This window comes from Anopheles moucheti, chromosome 3, assembly GCF_943734755.1.
Source record: "Anopheles moucheti chromosome 3, idAnoMoucSN_F20_07, whole genome shotgun sequence".
Taxonomy (NCBI): Eukaryota; Metazoa; Arthropoda; class Insecta; order Diptera; family Culicidae; genus Anopheles; species Anopheles moucheti.
In genome coordinates, this window is record NC_069141.1 from 52,621,856 (window position 1) to 52,640,095 (window position 18,240).

Genomic DNA, 18,240 nt, shown 5'->3' on the forward strand with positions numbered 1-18,240 from the left:
GTTACGGTCACTCGAGCTCGTGATTACAAATCGCTGGTCTACCACAAGTCCCATATTGTCTAGTGGTTAGGATATCCGGCTCTCACCCGGAAGGCCCGGGTTCGATTCCCGGTATGGGAAGCCCTTTTTTGTTTTTTTTTTAATTTAGTTTTTATCTTTGTAAAGCATTTTAACAAATATTCTTTTCATTATTTATGTAATTGTTAATCAACTGTTAATCAACAATATTGCATCATGTTTAATCATAATCTGGTTAAACACCTTAAAACTTAAAAGAAAAATAATTTAAAAAGCAGCTTTATCATGATCTTGAAAATTTAAACAATGAAAGAAGCGTAGAGCTGTATTGTAATAAATTTAACATTTAAGTTAAATGAACATCCTATTATTAACCTTTATCTCTGGTACCAATATTACAATCTTGATAATGAATTAATGATTGAATCAAATACATACATCTCGTGCCTCCCTCATCATTTTGTATCTCTCCCTAAGGCACAACGACAGCCCAATCGTTTGGCCATTGCCATTGCCGAAGGGATACATTCTGATCGAATACACGAGGGGTTGTTAGGCAAAGGCGTTCTAATTCTAACACACGTGCTCGGAATAGTAAAATCGTTCAAGGCTGCGTTTAAACGCGAGGATATGCACGGAGTCTGGATGTCCGTGTACTGCGCATGTGCCACGCACGGTAAACATTCTCCGTACCGGCAACCATAACAACGACAATCCGGTCAGAATGCCGCCTTACATTCTCCGGTATTCGGGCTGTGTGCAACCCTGCGGAAGGAGGTAACCTGCTGTGGATGAGTCACCATGGTAACACACGTTAAATAAGTCAATTGTTGAAGGGATATCTAGTAGTACGGTGTCGTTGTTTGGCGTTCGAGTTGTGCAAAAGTAGCAGAAAGGAGCAGAAAGTGCAGACATTTTTTAGAGGCATATTCCGTTTAATTGTTTCATTTGGTGTTGTGTTGTGGGAGGAATTCCTGAGGTTCGTTGGGCAGATAGTAAGCAATTTGTTTTTAACTACTGCGGTGAAGTGTGCCTCAAGCACAAGTGCTTGATTGGATTGCTAATGAAAGTTTTAGCTGTTCTTCAAAATTCTTCATTCTATAGACCATAAGTAGAGCGGCGCACGTTGTCTGAAGGACATCATTCAGGATGGAGGATCAACCGAAAGCAGAAGGTGAGGCGGACAAAAAGATTGTCCATGTGTATCCGCTGGTAAAGGTACGTACGTGTTTGATTTCCTACTTCCGGTTTGAAGGTAACTTCTCGATTTTTTACGTTCGGGGTTGTTTTTTTTATTATCAAAACTTCCTTTTAATATTACTCGTTTCAATCTTGCACCCATGCACCAATACTACCGCACCATCTCTCACCACACCATCAACACGGGGCCAGTTTTCCGATATGAATGACGATGTCCGAGCCGAGGCGATAGAATTGAGCATTACAGCGTGTGAGAAATACGCACAAAACTACGAGGTAATGACAAAACACCAATTGCTCAGCACCTGGCATCTTTGGCATCCTTTAAACGAACCTAACTCCACTCTACCCACCAAACCAACGTTCTTACCCTCTGTGTTATGAGAAAAAACCCAAAATTCCGCTTTGAAAGTGTTTGATTCCCGCCCCCTAACTCTCCGCAGGTTGCCGCTAAAACGATCAAAGAGCTGATGGATAAAAAGTTTGGCACCTTCTGGCATGTGGTCGTCGGTGAAGGTTTCGGTTACGAGGTGTCCTACGAAACGAAGAACATACTGTATCTGTTTTTCGGTGGCAATTTGGCGATTGTTCTGTGGAAGTGTTCCTAGGGCAAGAAGCGCACACGGTTCGTTTGGTTCTTTGTTTGCGACAGTAAAGTCATTGGAAGCTTAGCGTGACAAATACACCGGCGCTGTTGATAGCGAGTTGTTAATTGATCTCGGTGTTTCCCTAATGTAAATCCCGCGACAAGAACGATTCCTTCTCCCAACCTCCATCCAAATTCCCTCCATTCAAATCATGTACAAATTGCTCAACTCAAAGCGAAACTGCACACCCGTGTGTTTGTATAAAGTGTCCTACCTTGTAAAAAGAAAACTATCCTTCTTATCTGCACTACGGGGACGGAAGGCCGATCTGTACATAGGGTGCGGTGTATATAAATATGTACAGATGTACCATAATTGGGAAATGAAATCACACCACACCCACAAATACGCATATACACTGTAAACTACCATTCCTTGATTGGGTTTAAAATCCTAGTCGATTGTAAAAAGAAAAAAAGCATAGTCGACTCCATACCGTCCCGACAATCCCCACTACCAATGTACAGCAATAAGCAGGAAAAAGGCGTCACGTTTGTAAATGAAAAAGTGTTACCGGAACGGGTGCATCCCGGAACCCGGAAACTTGGAGCGTTGCAATGGTTGGTTTTCCCGGGCAGTGGATGCATCCACCCGCTTACACTACACACCCGTTTCTCACGTTCTGCAATGCTATTCTACTCTAATCTGCGCCTTACAGCGTCATTGTTGTTTGCTGATCAATGAATGTTGAAAGATCACACCGAACGGAAAGTGCGTGTGACCTCCATATGTCTATCTGAACACTGTCTTCGTGCCGTTTTGTTCATCTTTGTAGTTTAGTGTTGTTTGCAAGCACATTCAATTTTTTCTGCACACGTGTTCGTACCATAGTTTCATGCCATTCGTAGACACTATGTACATTACGCATCTTACGGTCATTAAAGTTAGGATTTCTGAGCAGTTTTAATGGGTTAAGTCCCGAGAAGCAATAGAATTCGATTCTTGGTCTGTTGAGATTTGAGGGTTGAACGATCAACAGCCTTAGATTCTTGGACAATTTCTTCAATTGTCCTTCAATATCTTGCAAACATAAAAAAAATTTAACTTGTTTTGGTCCAGTCACGACTTTGTCCAACTCCCGACATTTTCATTTATTACTGTATTACCAAATATACTCAAGATTTGCTAATGAGCTTCGAGTGAGGTCTAGAGTGAGCTAGAGGAAAACGAAGATCAGGCAACGGATAAGAGGCTATGGCATGATCGGATACTTGTACTAATGGTCTGTTCCAAAGATCTCCAGTAGACTGCAGAGGGGAATCATGTAAAAATTGTGGGAGATTTGGAGGAACAGTATGTGCCTATAAGGTCAGAAGTACTTAGCAAGCTGAATCCTAACGTAGAACATAGAATAACTTAGAAAGATATTGAATAGGATACATGAACGATATTTAATAAATAATAAATAAATTCCAATACATTACAAAAAGATTTAGGCCAAAGCATCCAGAGACGTCGTGTACCATACTAGAATCCGAAGAATACGCTAGCATATAGCGAAACAGAGACTATTCATGGTATGTTCCAGAATGCGGGTTAATATTGTAACATAAAGACCACAGGTAGGGCGGCCTGGTGGTGTATTGGTAGCGATGCGGTCTTAACACGAGCGGGGAGCGATCCACAATCTCATCGGGATCAAATCTCCCGAACGCAGAGGACTGTGTGACTATTCTGCTACCATTAATAGGAGTTTTAAAAAAAATAAAAGTAAGCCAGAAATGGTAGACATATAGATAGATGATATAGAAGCGACCTCTTGTTGCGTAACCTGCAGTTGTAACCATAAAGAAGGAGAAAAAGAATTCCACAGGCTAGAAAATATATAGGACAGTATTTGATGTGAACCACCACAATCGGCCAGAGGGGTTAACAAACGTATATATAAAGATATTTTTCTTCATCAACCTTAACACCACACTATAAACTGATTAACGCTCAGTAAGAAATGCTGTGCAGGTACAACCCTGTTTTAATCGTTCGCTTTTTTATTAACATCATTATAGATTAGGCATTCGTATAAATTGCAATAGCTGATAAATACTTCTACTGTGTAATATTATTGTTCCTTGTTCGGAGTTTTCGAGTCGTAGAAATACATTCAATACGCTTGTATATAATTGCATCTATGTTATAAAACAAAAAACAAATACGTTTATCAAACCTTTGAGCTTCTTTACAATTGTTTTTTTTTTCATCTTTAGTTATCAATACAACTGGTAAAGGAAAGACTACGATTTGTGTCAATACACGTTATTGTCATACTGGGTATAAGTGTTCGAAAAAGTATTACAATATAATTATAAAATCTCGTTCAATAACTAACCGATGCCTAAAAAAACGTGTTGGGCATTAGGCCATGTTTTCTGGTAAACGGTTCGTTGTAGAAGTAATGCATCTTTAAAAAAGCTTTTTTTTAAACTATGGGCATATTGGTCAAGTGTTGTGTTACACAAATACATTAACTGTGATTAATATTATGCATCTCTGCTCTACTAGACAAGTATTGCATATGGCATCACCCCGAGGATGATACACAACAATAAGGTTTACGTTATGTTGTTGTGCTGGGTGTGTTTTTGGCACTTTTGGGAAAGATATCTGTTGTATAAGTGTATGAAATAAAATATTGCAAAGAAAGCATTTCGATGCTACATTCCCCGGTGAAATGTTGTTCGAAATTCTCTTTTTCAAGGGTGAAAGCTTTGATTGATTACGAATACTGTATGGATTGACTTTAAACGTGAACGAGCTGGGCATAAGGGCAAGGTTTGTTTCCACTGGGTTAAGATGGCTTCTAGCTGCCGAGTTTTCTAAACACGCTTTTTGGCGTAACTGCCACGAATAAGAAATTTTTCATGAGTTTTGTTTTGTTCGTAAATTTTTAATCGAAAAAAAATGGGTAGAAAAATCTAAAACCGATTTATGATAGTTAATGAAAAGAAATTGTCCATCTTTTAGTGTCCCCCAAATTAAGACTGCTGCAGGTGAGTGATGAGAATTTTCGTCGACATTGCTAGATCATATGCGCAACCACGCACCTGCTCCATGCTTTGCTGAATACTTTCGGCCAATGGTTTACCGGTACCGGCTGGGCCACCGTTCGGTAACGCGCCTCCACCCGCTGCACTTTCTGCCGCTAAACATTGCTGCAGTCGGGCACATTCCGCTTGGATCAGGTTTCCGTGGAAGTTAAGCTGCTGTAGGGCACCACGCAGCGAATCGCTGGCAATGAGAGATGCGGGAAATAGCGCCATCAGGTCTATCACGGCTAGTCGGATGCGTTCCGCGCTCGGTACAAATGCTTCCCGCTGTGACAGATCCTTCATGGCGGCGAACAAATCCTTAATGCGCCGGGCCACTACATCCGTGCGGCGTTTGACCTCCTCGAACGAGGGTAATGGGCTGCCGCCATTGCTAGGTATGGTAGTGTCAATGGCCATATTGCCACTAGCGGAAGCGGGTGCCATTGAGTAGAGGCTCTGCGTAATCGGTGGTCGACTTTCATCGCGTGGCGTTTGTCGCGTTTCGTACATACTGACGGGTCGTTTCGCGTATGCAGCGGCTGCTGCAGCTGCCTGTTTTGCCTCCTGAGTGGTGGGATCCCGCTCCGGTGAACCTTCGCTCGCACCGGAACCATTTAGATGGGAATCAATCCGGCTAAAATGAGCAATAAATTTAAATTTAAACTCATGTTTCGATATTAGTACAGTTTGCTTCATGTTACTCACAGTTGCACCTCATGGTCCTTCGTGTCAATCGTCGATTTTAGCTGATTATTTTCCGAGGCCAGCTTTTGTATCATGCTACGCAGCTCGTGTATAGTCAGCTCTTGGTCCTGTATTCGTTGGCGCAACGTTTCCACCTCCACGTTGGAAACGGCCGCCGGGGAGGATTTGTTTACTAGTGCCTGATGGAATCCAAAAACGGGGGCGGGAAAAATAGCAAATTTGCAAATGTCGATGAAATTTTACGCTTACTTTGCGCTGTATTCCTTCAAGCAATGATACGTTTCAATTGCTATAAATTGTAGTTAATAATAATAATCGGAAAGCAAACTTACGGACAACACAATAGGCATGATGATAACATAATTGGTGCACATCACAAACATGCATAGAAAGATAGAGACGAATATACACAACAAAGAAAAAATAACGAACCATCGGACCATTTAGAGCTAGCAACGGAAGGGAATAAGGTTAGTAATATGCGCAGGACAGACATAACGTTTTATTGATTCTGTTAGTTTCCTGGTTCATTAGTAACACGCCAATGTTACAATACTACAGTACGGACGGATGATGTGTTGTTAAGAAGATGCACCGAAACCATATTACTTTCAAATCATTGGCTGTCTGAGTTACAGTACATCATAGCACTAGATGAGCAATGGCACAATGAGAATGTTACGCGATCTCTTTGGTATGTTAGAACATGAAATGAGAATTAGTAGCGCGTAGTAATGTAAATAGATTCCAACATGTACTTAGCTAAATATTTATGATAATATTTCACCAACGAAATGGTAGAGAGCACATGTAACATCTAAGCACCACGAGAAGCGAATTATTTAGGACAGTACGCTACGGCGATCAATACGGTGTTGATATTGTACGTCCGCTTCTCTCAAACATTTAACTATATTTTGCATTTCCCGAAGCCACCCTCCATGTCCTTTCGCCTGCTGATGACTTATTTTGACTTACGATTAAAGTAAATATCACATTGTTAGTAATGTTAGCGTTTTGGATGCAAAATTTTGGCTAAACTAAGCTAATAAATGATTGTAACATATTTTTTCCCCGTTCGTGACGGCGATACCCATCAACCCTCCGCGAGCGGTTATGCTTAGTGTAACTGGATTACCCACAAACCATTTCGAAAACGACCGCGGTTACCAATATTCATCCGAAGCTGTTGTTATGATTGAGTACGGCTTTTTTCTGGCGCATAAGGAGTTTTACCTGTTGCGCTACGGGCGCCAACGCAGCATAATCATCGTCGGACGCAACCGCATCGTACAGTGGCTCGTCGTCGGAGAGATTTGAATCGCGGATTCCACCACCGGTGCCACCGGGAACGAGGGCGGCCGCCTTTAGCTGTGCCAACCCTACTGGTAGCGGTCCATCGATGGGACGCAAATTGGCCATATTCTGACGCCGGTGGGCATCGAGCAGTACGTCCATTAGCAATCCGGCGAACTCTTGCTGACTGAATCGTGCCAGCTTTTGACGTCCCTGAGGAGAAACGAAAGCCAACAGTGGAATAAAGCTATTAGACGATCTCTACATGTATCAACGCATCCGGAAGCTGGTACCTGATTTCTTGTGGCACTAAGATGAGGATTGGTAGGAAGAAACGGTACGGCACCAGAGTCCGGGTTTAGGGCGCTCGTAACCCAAATTGCTTCTGTCTCGCGGCGATCCACCTCATCGTACAGATCCATCACCAGCTCTTCAAACATGCGGTTCGGGACAAGCTGTAACTTTCCGCGGGCAATCTTCAGCTGTTCGCTCATTTCCTTTTTAGACTGGCCAGGAATTAGTAGATGCTGTCCAGACTGGGGAGAAACGAATTGATGCCGAGATTTGTAATACATCATCAAATTATACAGTGTACGAAAACTTACTGCATGGTTTGGTTTTTTGCCAATTAGAAAGAATGTCAGTCGGTCGGTCACCTCGTACATGACTTCAAGCAAACGTTCCGCGATGACGCTATGTTTCGCCTGTCTGGCCAACTCGAGCGGAGTATTTCCTTGCGCATCTAGTGCATTAACATCAGCACCGTACACGAGCAACAATTCGATCTGGGACAGTTGGCCCGACTTGACCGCCACATGCAGCGGCGTAGAACCTTTATCTTCGTGATAGAAATTAGGATCCGCTCCCTGGACAAGCAATCGCAAGGAAGTTTCCAAGTTCCCGGCCCGCACACTGGCGTGCAGCTGTTTGCTTAGTTCCAACTCCAAACTGCTTCCTTCTTCCACCTGAAATGTGGGCTTCAGCACGTATGCCAGCAAGACGTGCTTTGCGCGGATAAAGTCCGCCTTCGTTGGATGGACAGCATCCTTGGGTGTAGGTTTACGCTTCAGGTTCTTCGGTGCTGCCGAATCGAGCAGCAAATGTTCCCATACACTGTTGGCACCGTGTGCATTAAGCTGGTTGACAAAGTTCAGCACGGACGGTTGCCAACTACCTTGCCGCAGGGATTTCACCTGCGATATGTGCCTCCCCAAGCTGCGGTGGATCGAACAGCAGTCGGCACAGAGCAGTATGCCACGGTTGATCGATGCCCAGGACGGATCTGGATTGGTAGGTGGATGTTTAGTTACAAATTGTATGCAGTTGGAAGTAAAAGTTACACACTTACCCGCACTACCACAGTCCCCACAAACATCCGTCTGTATGCGCGATTTGGCACGTGACATTGTGATTCTATATTAGCGCCTTCTCTCCTTTTTACGAGATGCGGTTAAATACTGTTTGTTTATCAAATTGTCGCTTCGAAATGCAGCCCTTAGGGAACGCAGGAATCCGTTAGTTACCACGGCAGATGAATGGGGGCTAGGTACACTAGATCATGAGTAATGGAGTAATGCTGCCGTTTCGCGACAAACCCGTTTTGTTCGAGGCAAAAGCGTACACGGTCAAGGGAAAATGAAAAATGCAACCTAGCAACAAAAACAGGTTGCAGCAGCCCAGGGAATCCACTGTGCACGGGACATCAATGAACAGGGGTTTGCAGCAGCAATGCAGTACACACAAACTTTTCTACCTAACCGATGAGCGATGACCAATCCCGCTGAATTGAGGTGCAGTATTGCACGGTAATCACCCACGCACGGTAACTGAGCGGTTCCGATTTATAAGGCCAGCGAGGTTTTCTTCACCACTACGTAGGTCGCCATTTTTCGTGATGTTGCTGCTTTGCGTTGCTTCCTTTTTCATACGCTGTTCTATGTTTAGAAGCAGCAGCAGGGGGAGAAAAAACATCCAAGCTACACACCTACTGAATGTTTTGACACAATCGACCGCACCTCGCATCCCGTACCCGTTTTGCCGACAGCCATGCCAGGGTTGGATTGAAGGGATTTGCTGTTTGATCAAACATCAAAACTGTTCGAGCAATTTCGAACCTTGGCTTGATTTGTGTTGTAAAAAGGATTTTAATTAACTTGTTCTGATGTTTGATCAATCTGGACCAGTCTTACATTTGATTAATTGCTCTTATCAGCTCATTTTCTTTTATTGGATTTTTAAAAAACCTGTTGTTTGGTCATCCACCCCTGCGCACAGTTCGCATCTGTCAGCTTGACATTCGATGCAAAACATTGCTCTCCGTTGTAAACATTGCCGGTTTTTGTGGCGCACATGCGGGTGGTTTGTGTTTTTCCTTCTGTACAAAAATTACGAAATGTCCATTGAAACGCTGTACACATCGGCGGCATGTAATCGTACTCCGGATTCGTTGGATTGGGGTCCGGATGGGTTGATTTATTTCGCCGCTAACAACGCTATTGCCGTGTTCGATCCAAAGGTAAGTGTGCTGCAAAAGTCTGCACTACTCCAAGTGTAACAAGCGTTTTACTTTCCTTTCAGTACCACGATTCGGTAAAAATCGTGCGAACATTAATCGGTCACAATGCAAGGGTAAATACGGTACGCGTAGTTCGTAATGGAAGCGAATGCCACGGTGGAATTCATCTTGTTTCTGGTTCGGATGATGGAACTTGCATACTGTGGAACACCAAGGAGAAGGGTGTTGAAGCTAATCCTGCACGATTCGTGCTGAAAGGACACTCGAAGGGTGTTACGGTGGTAGATGCATTTGTTGATTCCACGAACAGTTTAATCGTTGCTACCGGATCAATTGATAGTTCTATCAAATTATGGAATTTTGCGAACGGAACCGCTTTCGAATGCTTTCAAACGATCGACTTACGATCGGGGCTTACGTTCGGAATGAAATTGTTCAGCTTGCCGCGGTCTAACGCCATTATGCTTGCATATACAACGGACACGGATGTAGTAAACTTATGTGTGGATCAGGCAGAACGCGACACCGGATCACGCTTTGTGCAGGTGGAACAGCTAAAGGGACACTTTGACTGGGTGCGCGGGTTGGATTGCGTTCGATTGGCGGATAATGAGGATTGCCTGTTGGCCAGCTCGTCACAGGATACCTTCATTCGCTTGTGGCGCATTTCGCCAAGGGGATCATTGCAAAAGCAAAAGGATTTTGAAGAAATTCGTCACGATGAGGATATAACAATTGAGGAACGTACGTTTACCGTTCGTACAGTGGATGGTGTTGAATATCATTATGCCCTTTCGCTGGAATCGGTACTTCAGGGTCACGAAGGATGGGTATATGGAGTGCATTTTTCTACCCGTGATGGTAAGCTACACCTGCTATCAAGCTCTATCGACAAGAGCTTAACCGTGTGGACGCCGTCCGAGAGCGGTGTTTGGGTGGAAAGTGTACGAGTGGGTGAAGTTGGCGGATCTTCGCTCGGGTTTTATGGAGGGAAATTTTCGCCCAACGGGAAGTCCATAATTGGTCATGGATTTCAGGGTAGCTTTCATCTGTGGCATGAAGATGATGAGCAGCCGGGGCTGTGGAAACCAGGAACCATTTTGGGAGGTCACTTTGCCGGAGTGAGAGATCTTGCGTGGGATCCAGTCGGTGGAATGTACGTAGTGACGCTTTCCGCCGATCAAACCACGCGCATCCATGCACCGTGGAGGAGAAAGGACACAGAAACCTGGCACGAGATAGGACGGCCACAAGTGCACGGTTATGATATGCAGTGTTTGACGTTACTTTCACGCTATCGCTTGGCCAGCGCAGCAGAGGAGAAAATCATACGAATTTTTCAAGCACCGTCTAATTTTGTGCAGAATTTTAGAGCACTTTGTGGCATTCCGGATGATCCAGAGGGTGACGCAGTTCTTGAAAGTGAGTATCAGATTTCCATTGAAGCATTTTAAACAGAATTGAACGCTAAAACAATTTGTTACGCACATGATAGGTAATCCTATGGGAGCTTCAGTACCCTCGTTGGGACTCTCCAACAAGGCAGTGTTTGAAGTTGAGCAACCGGAAGCGGAAACCCGACACATCAAGGACATGTATCCGGAACATTACTTCAGTCCCATTGTTTTGGAATCCCCACCAGCAGAAGAGACGTTGATGCAAAATACACTTTGGCCCGAAATTCAGAAACTGTACGGCCATGGTAACGAGCTTTACGCGATCGCATCTTCTTCGGACGGAAACCTCATTGCATCCGGTTGTCGCGCAACATCAGTAGAGCAGGCACAAATCTTACTCTGGGACACAACATCGTGGCGCGTTATTCAGCATCTTACCGCCCATCAGCTAACGGTAACACAGCTTGCTTTCTCACCAAACGGTCAATTCTTACTAGCAGTGTCACGCGATCGAACGTTTTCCGTGTTTCGCCGCGAGACGAGCGGATTCGAGTTGCTCATGCGTTCCGACAAAACGAAAGGCGTACACACGCGAATAATCTGGTGCTGTGATTGGTCACACGATTCGAACCTTTTCGCAACGGGATCCCGAGATGGGAAGGTTGTTGCATGGATGGCTGGCAAAGAAGAACAGCAGTCGACTGATTCTGAGGCGCCTATTGTACAACGAGCAATTTTGGAGCTTAAAAATGAATCAATAACCGCAATTGCATTCGCCAGAAGGAAACTGTCCGACGATCGGTACTTGGTGGCTATTGGGCTTGAGAGTGGCGTGATTAAATTGTACGCGTTGGGCCAGTGGGATCTTCTGTTTAACCTACCAGAATCGTAAGTAATCATAATTTGAGTGTCAAAATTTGAATGCAATTTAAAATTGTTGAATGTTTTAGGATTGCCCATCATATGACGGTCAAGCGCCTATCATTCCGACCACATGTAGAGAACCATCAGCTTGCTAGCTGTGGAGAGGATGGATTTGTTCGAGTGTATGGCGTAAAGTTGTAGAAGAAGAAACAAGAAACGTTTATTGCAAATAAATTACATTTTATGTTGAACATATTAACAGTTAATACCGAACAGTTGAAATGTTGCGTCTGTTATTTTGTTTAAAAAGTATGTACAGGGTGAGATGAAAAAACTGCAACAAAGTAACAATTCCTATTTTTTGTATTTATTTTTTTAATTTAATGAATGTAAGCAAAAAATGTCGAACATAACATAAAATTCGTAATCAATTTACATTTGTTCGAATTGGCCACCTTTGGCACGAATTATGGCCTTTAAACGGCCGATGAAGCCGTTGCATGCTGCCCGAATGTGACTCTGCGGTATTTTGGCCCATTCTCGGCGAAGCGCTTGCTTGAGCTGATCGACACTTTGGTATTTTTTAGTTCCAACCTTGTTTTCCAAAATACCCCAGGCACAATAATCCAACGGATTGGCATCTGGTGATTTTGGTGGCCATTGTGCGGTGGAAATGAAGCGTGGAATCTCATTTCGTAACCATTCTTGTGTGGCGCGTGCTGAGTGTGAAGGTGCTGAGGCCTGTTGGAATGTCCAGGATCTGCGACCAAAATGTTTGCGTGCCCAGGGCTTCAGCGTTTGCTCCAAAATATTTTCACGATAGATTTGCGCATTTATTTTGACCCCGCTGTCGATGAATACGAGCGGTGAGCGACCATCGGCGGTTATGGCGGCCCAAACCATCACCATGGCCGGCTTTTGAGTTCTGGTGGCCAACCGAAGATGCAAATTTTCAGCTGACCTCTCTGGCAAGTAAACCCGATCGTTTTGTTTGTTCACAAACTGCTGGATAACAAATGGTTTCTTATCAGAGAAAACCAAATTCGGTAATTCACCAAGTTCGGCCAAGCGAAGCAACTCCTTGGCTCTTGTGAGTCTAACTTTTTTTTGTGCATCGGTAAGATCTTGCACTTTTTGGAACTTCAAAGGCTTTAGTCCAAGCTCGTTTTTCAATATTTGTCGAATGGAATATTGCGATATGTTAAGCTCACGAGCCATTTGTCGGCCACTGCAACGTGGATTTCGTTGAAGCCGTTTCTTCACTTTTCGAACCATATCTGGCGATGTTGCTGTTTTTTTTCGTCCACTTCCTTGACGTCGGGCTACGCTACCAGTATCACGGTAACGAGCGATGGTACGAGACACAAAGGATTTATTAACATTTAAATGCTGGAGGGCTCTAACGATAGCCACTTGGGGTTTTCCAGCCAAATGTAAAGCAATTACGCTGTCACGCTTGAGCTCCATCACGAATACTTAATTTTCTGTTTACTCTCTTACAATAAAATGCTTTACTACACTTGTAAACAATATAGTGAGCTGTCACTGAAAGAAATTTGACAGCTGTCAGAGGAGCGGTTCAAAAATAACAACAACCTGAATTTGGTTGCAGTTTTTTTTTATCTCACCCTGTACAAATGTACATGAGTGTAGACATGATCTGTAGAAATAGTTTTCTGTTATCACTGTACTTTAATTTTAAATCTTTAAACGTTGGTAATGAATTTTATATAAAATTTACACTCCGGAAAGTATGCAATCCACAACGCATAGACTTTCAAAATCTTCGTTCAAATCACTATGGGCTGGAGTATTAACACCAAAAATCAACACACGTAGCACACTAAGCTTTCGTTAAAAATTCATCCCCCATTTGGCCAAAATACGGTACAACCTGACAGCTAGCTGACAGCAAACCAGCTAAGCCAGTGAAGAAGATTCAATCGTTGGGAGAGCTTGCGTGTGTATGTTTTGATAGGCGAATCAAGTGAGTGGGATCGACGGTTGCATTTTTCTGTACGCTAGGAGGCTAAAGCAAGAAACAAACAGAAAACTGCAATTTTGAGTGAAAGTGCATTCGAACCAACGCACGCAGTGCAACGGGCATTTGGTGTATTCTTGCTTGCGCATCGTCCAGCATTTCACGGAAACGCGCTTGGGGTTTCTTCCCAGTGAACGTGTATGAGTGTGTATGCAATGCAAAGGAAAGAATACGCGTGCGTGGTGCAGTAGTGTGCGGGAACCCTGATTGATTCTACAGCATTCTTTGCTGACGGGGGTCTGCCTTTCACGCTGATTCAGACGAAGGCATCATCACCGGATAGGAACACCAGAGAACCAGGAAGATAACAATTAAAGCGTTTGATACGGGTTTTTGATGTGAGTTCATCCTCGACCCGGGCCGTTTTTGTGTGCGACAGGCGGCAATGCTGCAATTGCCAAGTGCGATGAAAACTGCAATTAAATTCTTTCCGTCTATCGGCTGATAAATTAGTGGGTTAGAATATTGGTGAGCAATGGGAATGTAAAGAAAGGTGGCAAGAAGAAGGCGTATGCTGGTAGATCGCATCTTCGCTGTATAACCGGAAAGGCAGCAGAGCGGTTGTGCAGTGGTGTGCTCTACGCCCGTCTATTTAGGTGTGTCTGGATGTGGTTGTGTGTGGCTGTATTGTACGGCACGTGTATGTATGCGTGTGACCGACGACGGATCGCGATTGCATTTTGGTGTGTTGTGTGTTTTTTTTTCCTCTTGCCCCTGTGCGCCTAGCGGTGGCAGCGTGCATAAATTATGCTACGGCATAAAAGTGTCCACCCGACGGTGGAGGTTTCCGTGGCCACGCATTCGGTTGGGTTTCGGGCGCAATTGTGTCGTCAAACTATTGTGGCTGTGTGTGCTTATACGGGACGGGGTTTATGCATATTTTGCTAGGTTAACGATTTAGGTGTGCTCCAAAAATCCAAACGTGATGCAAATGCACAACGTAGCACACAGCGCCGCTGTTCGACCAACGATCTAATCGTTGCTCTATTGATATTGTTTTGTACCCGTTATCAATGAATCGATTTGTGTGCTCTTCTTTCTCACCCTTTCGTTCAGTCTAGTTGGCCGTTTTGCGTGGAGATGTGTTCGAGCGTAATTGTGCCGCAAAGCAAGTGAGCGAAGCTGCTGGGCGTGTGTGTGTGTGTGCTGTACATGCGTGCACGCGTGTGTATGTGCGTGCGAGTTGTGTGCAGTGGGGTTTCGCCCGGTTTTTTTGGAGCAGCACTGTTTCGTTTTAGGTGGTGTGTACTGTGTGAGTGTTGAGTGTGCCCGTGTGGTTGTGCGTATGTGTGACGCACAGAAACCGTACGTGTGTGTCTATCCCCCACCCACCGTTGTGTTGACGTAGCGGTGATTTCCCATTGCGTGTGTTTTCCTCCCCCCCGTACACGGTACACTTTCAACCGTCGTTTGCTGTTGCTGCTAGCCGTGGAAAAACGGAAAATTGCCCAAAAACCCGTTCCGGAGTGTGTTTGTAGCTGTGCTTTTCGCTGCAGCCATCAGCATTCGTAAAGGTAAGTTGGGCCTAAATGCCCAAAATTGACGCGCTCCTCAGTTGTTGTTTTGGGCTAAAAATCAAGAAAACAAGGCATCATCCGACTGGGGAAAATGTTTGCTTTGATTGAACAGTGGCGAGTGTAGCTACCCAGCTCAAAGGCTCTGCAAATCATCCTACTTTGATTAATTCTGTTGGTGTCAATTCTAGTGGTGGTATAGAGGTTTTTTTGGGGGTTATTTGTTATGAGTTCTATATTGAACTTCTGGAGTTGCTGAGAAAATGACATTCTTTTAATTCAAAATAAATTGATATGGAATGTAAAGGAACCTTTCTGAGCAATTTCTGCAGTTGAAGAATTTTCGGCGTTATTCAATCCTTTTGAATTGCGAATTAAAAACAATATAACTCAACAGCTTCTAACGGATCACATGGAAGATCACTTCATCAAAGACTTTAAGAGGTTACTGATGAAACAAATTCAGAATTAGACAGTAAAAGATATAGAAAGCTTGGGAGGTGTTTCCTCATATGTTATCAAACGGACGATGCAGTGCCTCTACAAGTGAATAATGTGTATGGGACAAATGCTGTCGTTTCTCTGGTTTATCGTGTCTATTGTTTACTCTAGTCTCCTGTCCCAACTACCGTACTATATGTTTGTTTTCTTGGATTCGAATCTTTAGAACGTAAAAGAATGACGGCACTCTGCTGCCTCATGTATTTTAAAATTAATTTCCTACCTCCTGGTAGACAGTTACGATCAAGACAATGTTTACAGCACATAGTGCTAGTGACCCTATTATTCGTATGAATTGATAAGAATATGACGGTTCTTATGCTTTATCGGCACAACAACCTCAAAAGGTTTAGGCCTGCTGTTTCTGACTTTCTGTGGCTTTATTTAAAGCTGGTCTGGTAACTGGATAGACAGTTCTGTGTACGGAGAATTGGTCCGGGAAGAACCGAATATGACGGTTAACCAGGTTAAGGATGGTTTCAAACAAGTTTTCTGACGATCCCTATAATATGCTTACGTTTTACATTGTTAAGCAGGCATTCTATGCTGGATAACTTAAATAAACGAAATGCTATTTCTAATTTTTAAGACAAGTATTACTTTGGATATAAAATTAATTTTGAATAAAAAACTACCATTCCATTCGAACTTCACAAAAGTAATTACATTTAATTGATCAGAGATCAATTAAGAGAGTAATTTTCAGGACTTCCATAGCCATCAGGTTGAATAATATCAGTTGTGAACTTTTTATGAGCATTGTTTAAACTTTTCATAAAATTTATATGACAAAGAATCTTTTTCATAACGAGTTTTTCATATGATGTTTTTAACACTGACACGAATCTCGCTATAAAAGGACTGTATTAGGTTTTATTTTTTAACATGCAATGCAATTTATCTCAATTATTAGAATTTTTGCTATTGACATCAGCTTGGAACAGATCCTCATCTACAGCCGCCGGGATGTGACCTTTTTTTTTTTGGCCGTTCCTTTTCTCGCAGCTGTACTCGGTCCGGTAAACGCCGGATGAGTTATTCGAAACCACTGTATCGTGTTGCTTTTATAGCGCAGCATTGTATGCTGGTTAGGGCTCTTTGTGTATGTGTGCATTTTCAGTGTTAATAGCTTCATTGGACAATTTGATACGCATCGAAGCAGTAAATCTGGTTTGGATGGTTTTTCTCCAGGTTCTTACCTGTCTGAAGTGGGGTAGTCGTAAGAAAAAATGCGTCTCCTGTCACAAAAGGTGTGACGAGCAACCCTTTAAAACAAAAAAAAATCGAAGCATAGGATAATGCTTAGAGGCATAAACCATAACAACGAGAGGATCACGTTCAATAAAATGTATGTGTTATTCATAATTCATAGAGCGTTTATAAAGGGTGAAAGTGTGCTGCAGCTGGAAACGGAATCTATCCGGAATGTTTCGTTCCCATGGGAAAAGGAAAGAAAAAAGAACGATTTAGAATATAAAGCTCATAAAATCGATCAATCGATCCATATAACTTTCGCTCGCAGCAAACGTTTCGATGAGTTATCGGAAGACGGGAATGGAATCGGTTGGAATTAGTTTTTGAGCACAAACCCCACCGATCCGATTCACGGACATATGATGTGTGTTTATTCTGTTCGCAGAAAACTCATTCCAATCAACTGGAAGTTTTGTGCCGGCACAGCACACCAACATGTGATGAGCAGGACAAGTCTAGCGACTAATTGAGTTTGAAATCAGTCTGGTCCCGGGTTCGTCTCGCAAAACGATAAACGGGCGATCGTAAACCACATCGCAAAGCAACATAACGAGCGTTGGAGGTGAAAATGGTCGCCACCGCTGCGACGGGATAATATGTACCGATTTTCCACGCCATGGTCGTGAGAAGCTTTCTTATTTGTGGTGCTGGTAGCAACGCGGGAACCGATCGATATTTGTTCAATTGGTAATCCATAGTGGGTGGGTGGAGTTATAAAGAAAAAAAGTTAAATTAAACCCTAAAAGGACATTCGCTTGTCGAGAGAAATGAAGATCAATTGATCGTAATCATCGGCTACGTGGCAAAAGCAATGAAACGTTTCTTCAATCTGCTGCTTTGTGCTTTGTTCTGGTTATGTTGTCGCACGAGGGGAGTTGCTTTATGCTGTTTTCGGAAGATGCACAAACAAAAAGTGCAGTTCCCGTGACCTAGAAAGCACCCTTGATACGAAGCGCTCGTTGCGGTTGTATGCATTTTCTTGATTGTGCTGAGAACTTCATATATGCCGGAAAAGAATAGAGCAAAGATTCCTTATACCAAAATTTTGTACATCACAGATAGACGAGAGAATTCCTCAGGAATTTAAGTCTCCTTTAGCCATATCAACCTTCAAGTCATATGTCAATTTAATTTGGGATGTTGAAGGTGCTTCAGATTTTGGTTCCAAAAAATCTAGACCGTTTCAATTAGCAGAAAGTGTTAAAGCACTTCATGAAGTACACAGAATGTCCTCCAAAATATACTTCCGGTATATTTTTATG

General features: G+C 43.3%; 4 protein-coding genes and 1 non-coding gene across 6 annotated transcripts in view; 4 read left to right on the top strand and 1 right to left on the bottom strand.

Moving 5' to 3' along the window:
• The first annotated feature begins 48 nt into the window (after positions 1-48).
• Trnae-cuc (transfer RNA glutamic acid (anticodon CUC)) lies at positions 49-120 on the top strand. Its single transcript has one exon. It is a non-coding gene; the product is annotated as a tRNA-Glu (tRNA).
• A 1,047-nt stretch (positions 121-1,167) lies between these two features.
• LOC128304814 (dynein axonemal light chain 4) lies at positions 1,168-1,868 on the top strand. Its single transcript, XM_053042051.1, has 3 exons — positions 1,168-1,236; positions 1,411-1,494; positions 1,662-1,868. Exons 1-3 carry the CDS (start codon positions 1,168-1,170, stop codon positions 1,824-1,826), a joined length of 318 nt encoding a protein of 105 aa, XP_052898011.1. The 3' UTR covers positions 1,827-1,868.
• Positions 1,869-3,821: 1,953 nt separating this feature from the next.
• On the bottom strand, positions 3,822-8,810 carry LOC128303586 (ARF GTPase-activating protein Git). The gene is made up of 6 exons (XM_053040582.1): positions 8,241-8,810; positions 7,498-8,174; positions 7,186-7,428; positions 6,833-7,105; positions 5,597-5,775; positions 3,822-5,525 (listed from the first exon to the last, which is right to left on the bottom strand). The coding sequence occupies exons 1-6, from the start codon at positions 8,296-8,298 to the stop codon at positions 4,838-4,840; spliced, it is 2,118 nt and encodes a 705-aa protein (XP_052896542.1). The 5' UTR covers positions 8,299-8,810; the 3' UTR covers positions 3,822-4,837.
• Positions 8,811-9,250: 440 nt separating this feature from the next.
• On the top strand, positions 9,251-11,912 carry LOC128303201 (elongator complex protein 2). The gene is made up of 4 exons (XM_053040070.1): positions 9,251-9,407; positions 9,470-10,829; positions 10,903-11,692; positions 11,755-11,912. Exons 1-4 carry the CDS (start codon positions 9,285-9,287, stop codon positions 11,867-11,869), a joined length of 2,388 nt encoding a protein of 795 aa, XP_052896030.1. The 5' UTR covers positions 9,251-9,284; the 3' UTR covers positions 11,870-11,912.
• Positions 11,913-13,600: 1,688 nt separating this feature from the next.
• The window catches only part of LOC128300287 (ADP-ribosylation factor 6), a 38,128-nt gene continuing 33,488 nt past the window's right edge, over positions 13,601-18,240 (top strand). The window contains exons 1-2 of one of the 2 annotated variants that reach the window (XM_053036301.1): positions 13,601-13,655; positions 14,766-15,223. The gene's annotated coding sequence lies outside the window, so the exon portion shown is untranslated. The remainder of the gene's footprint in view (positions 13,656-14,765; positions 15,224-18,240) is intronic. The other variant, XM_053036303.1, reaches the window with a different exon arrangement.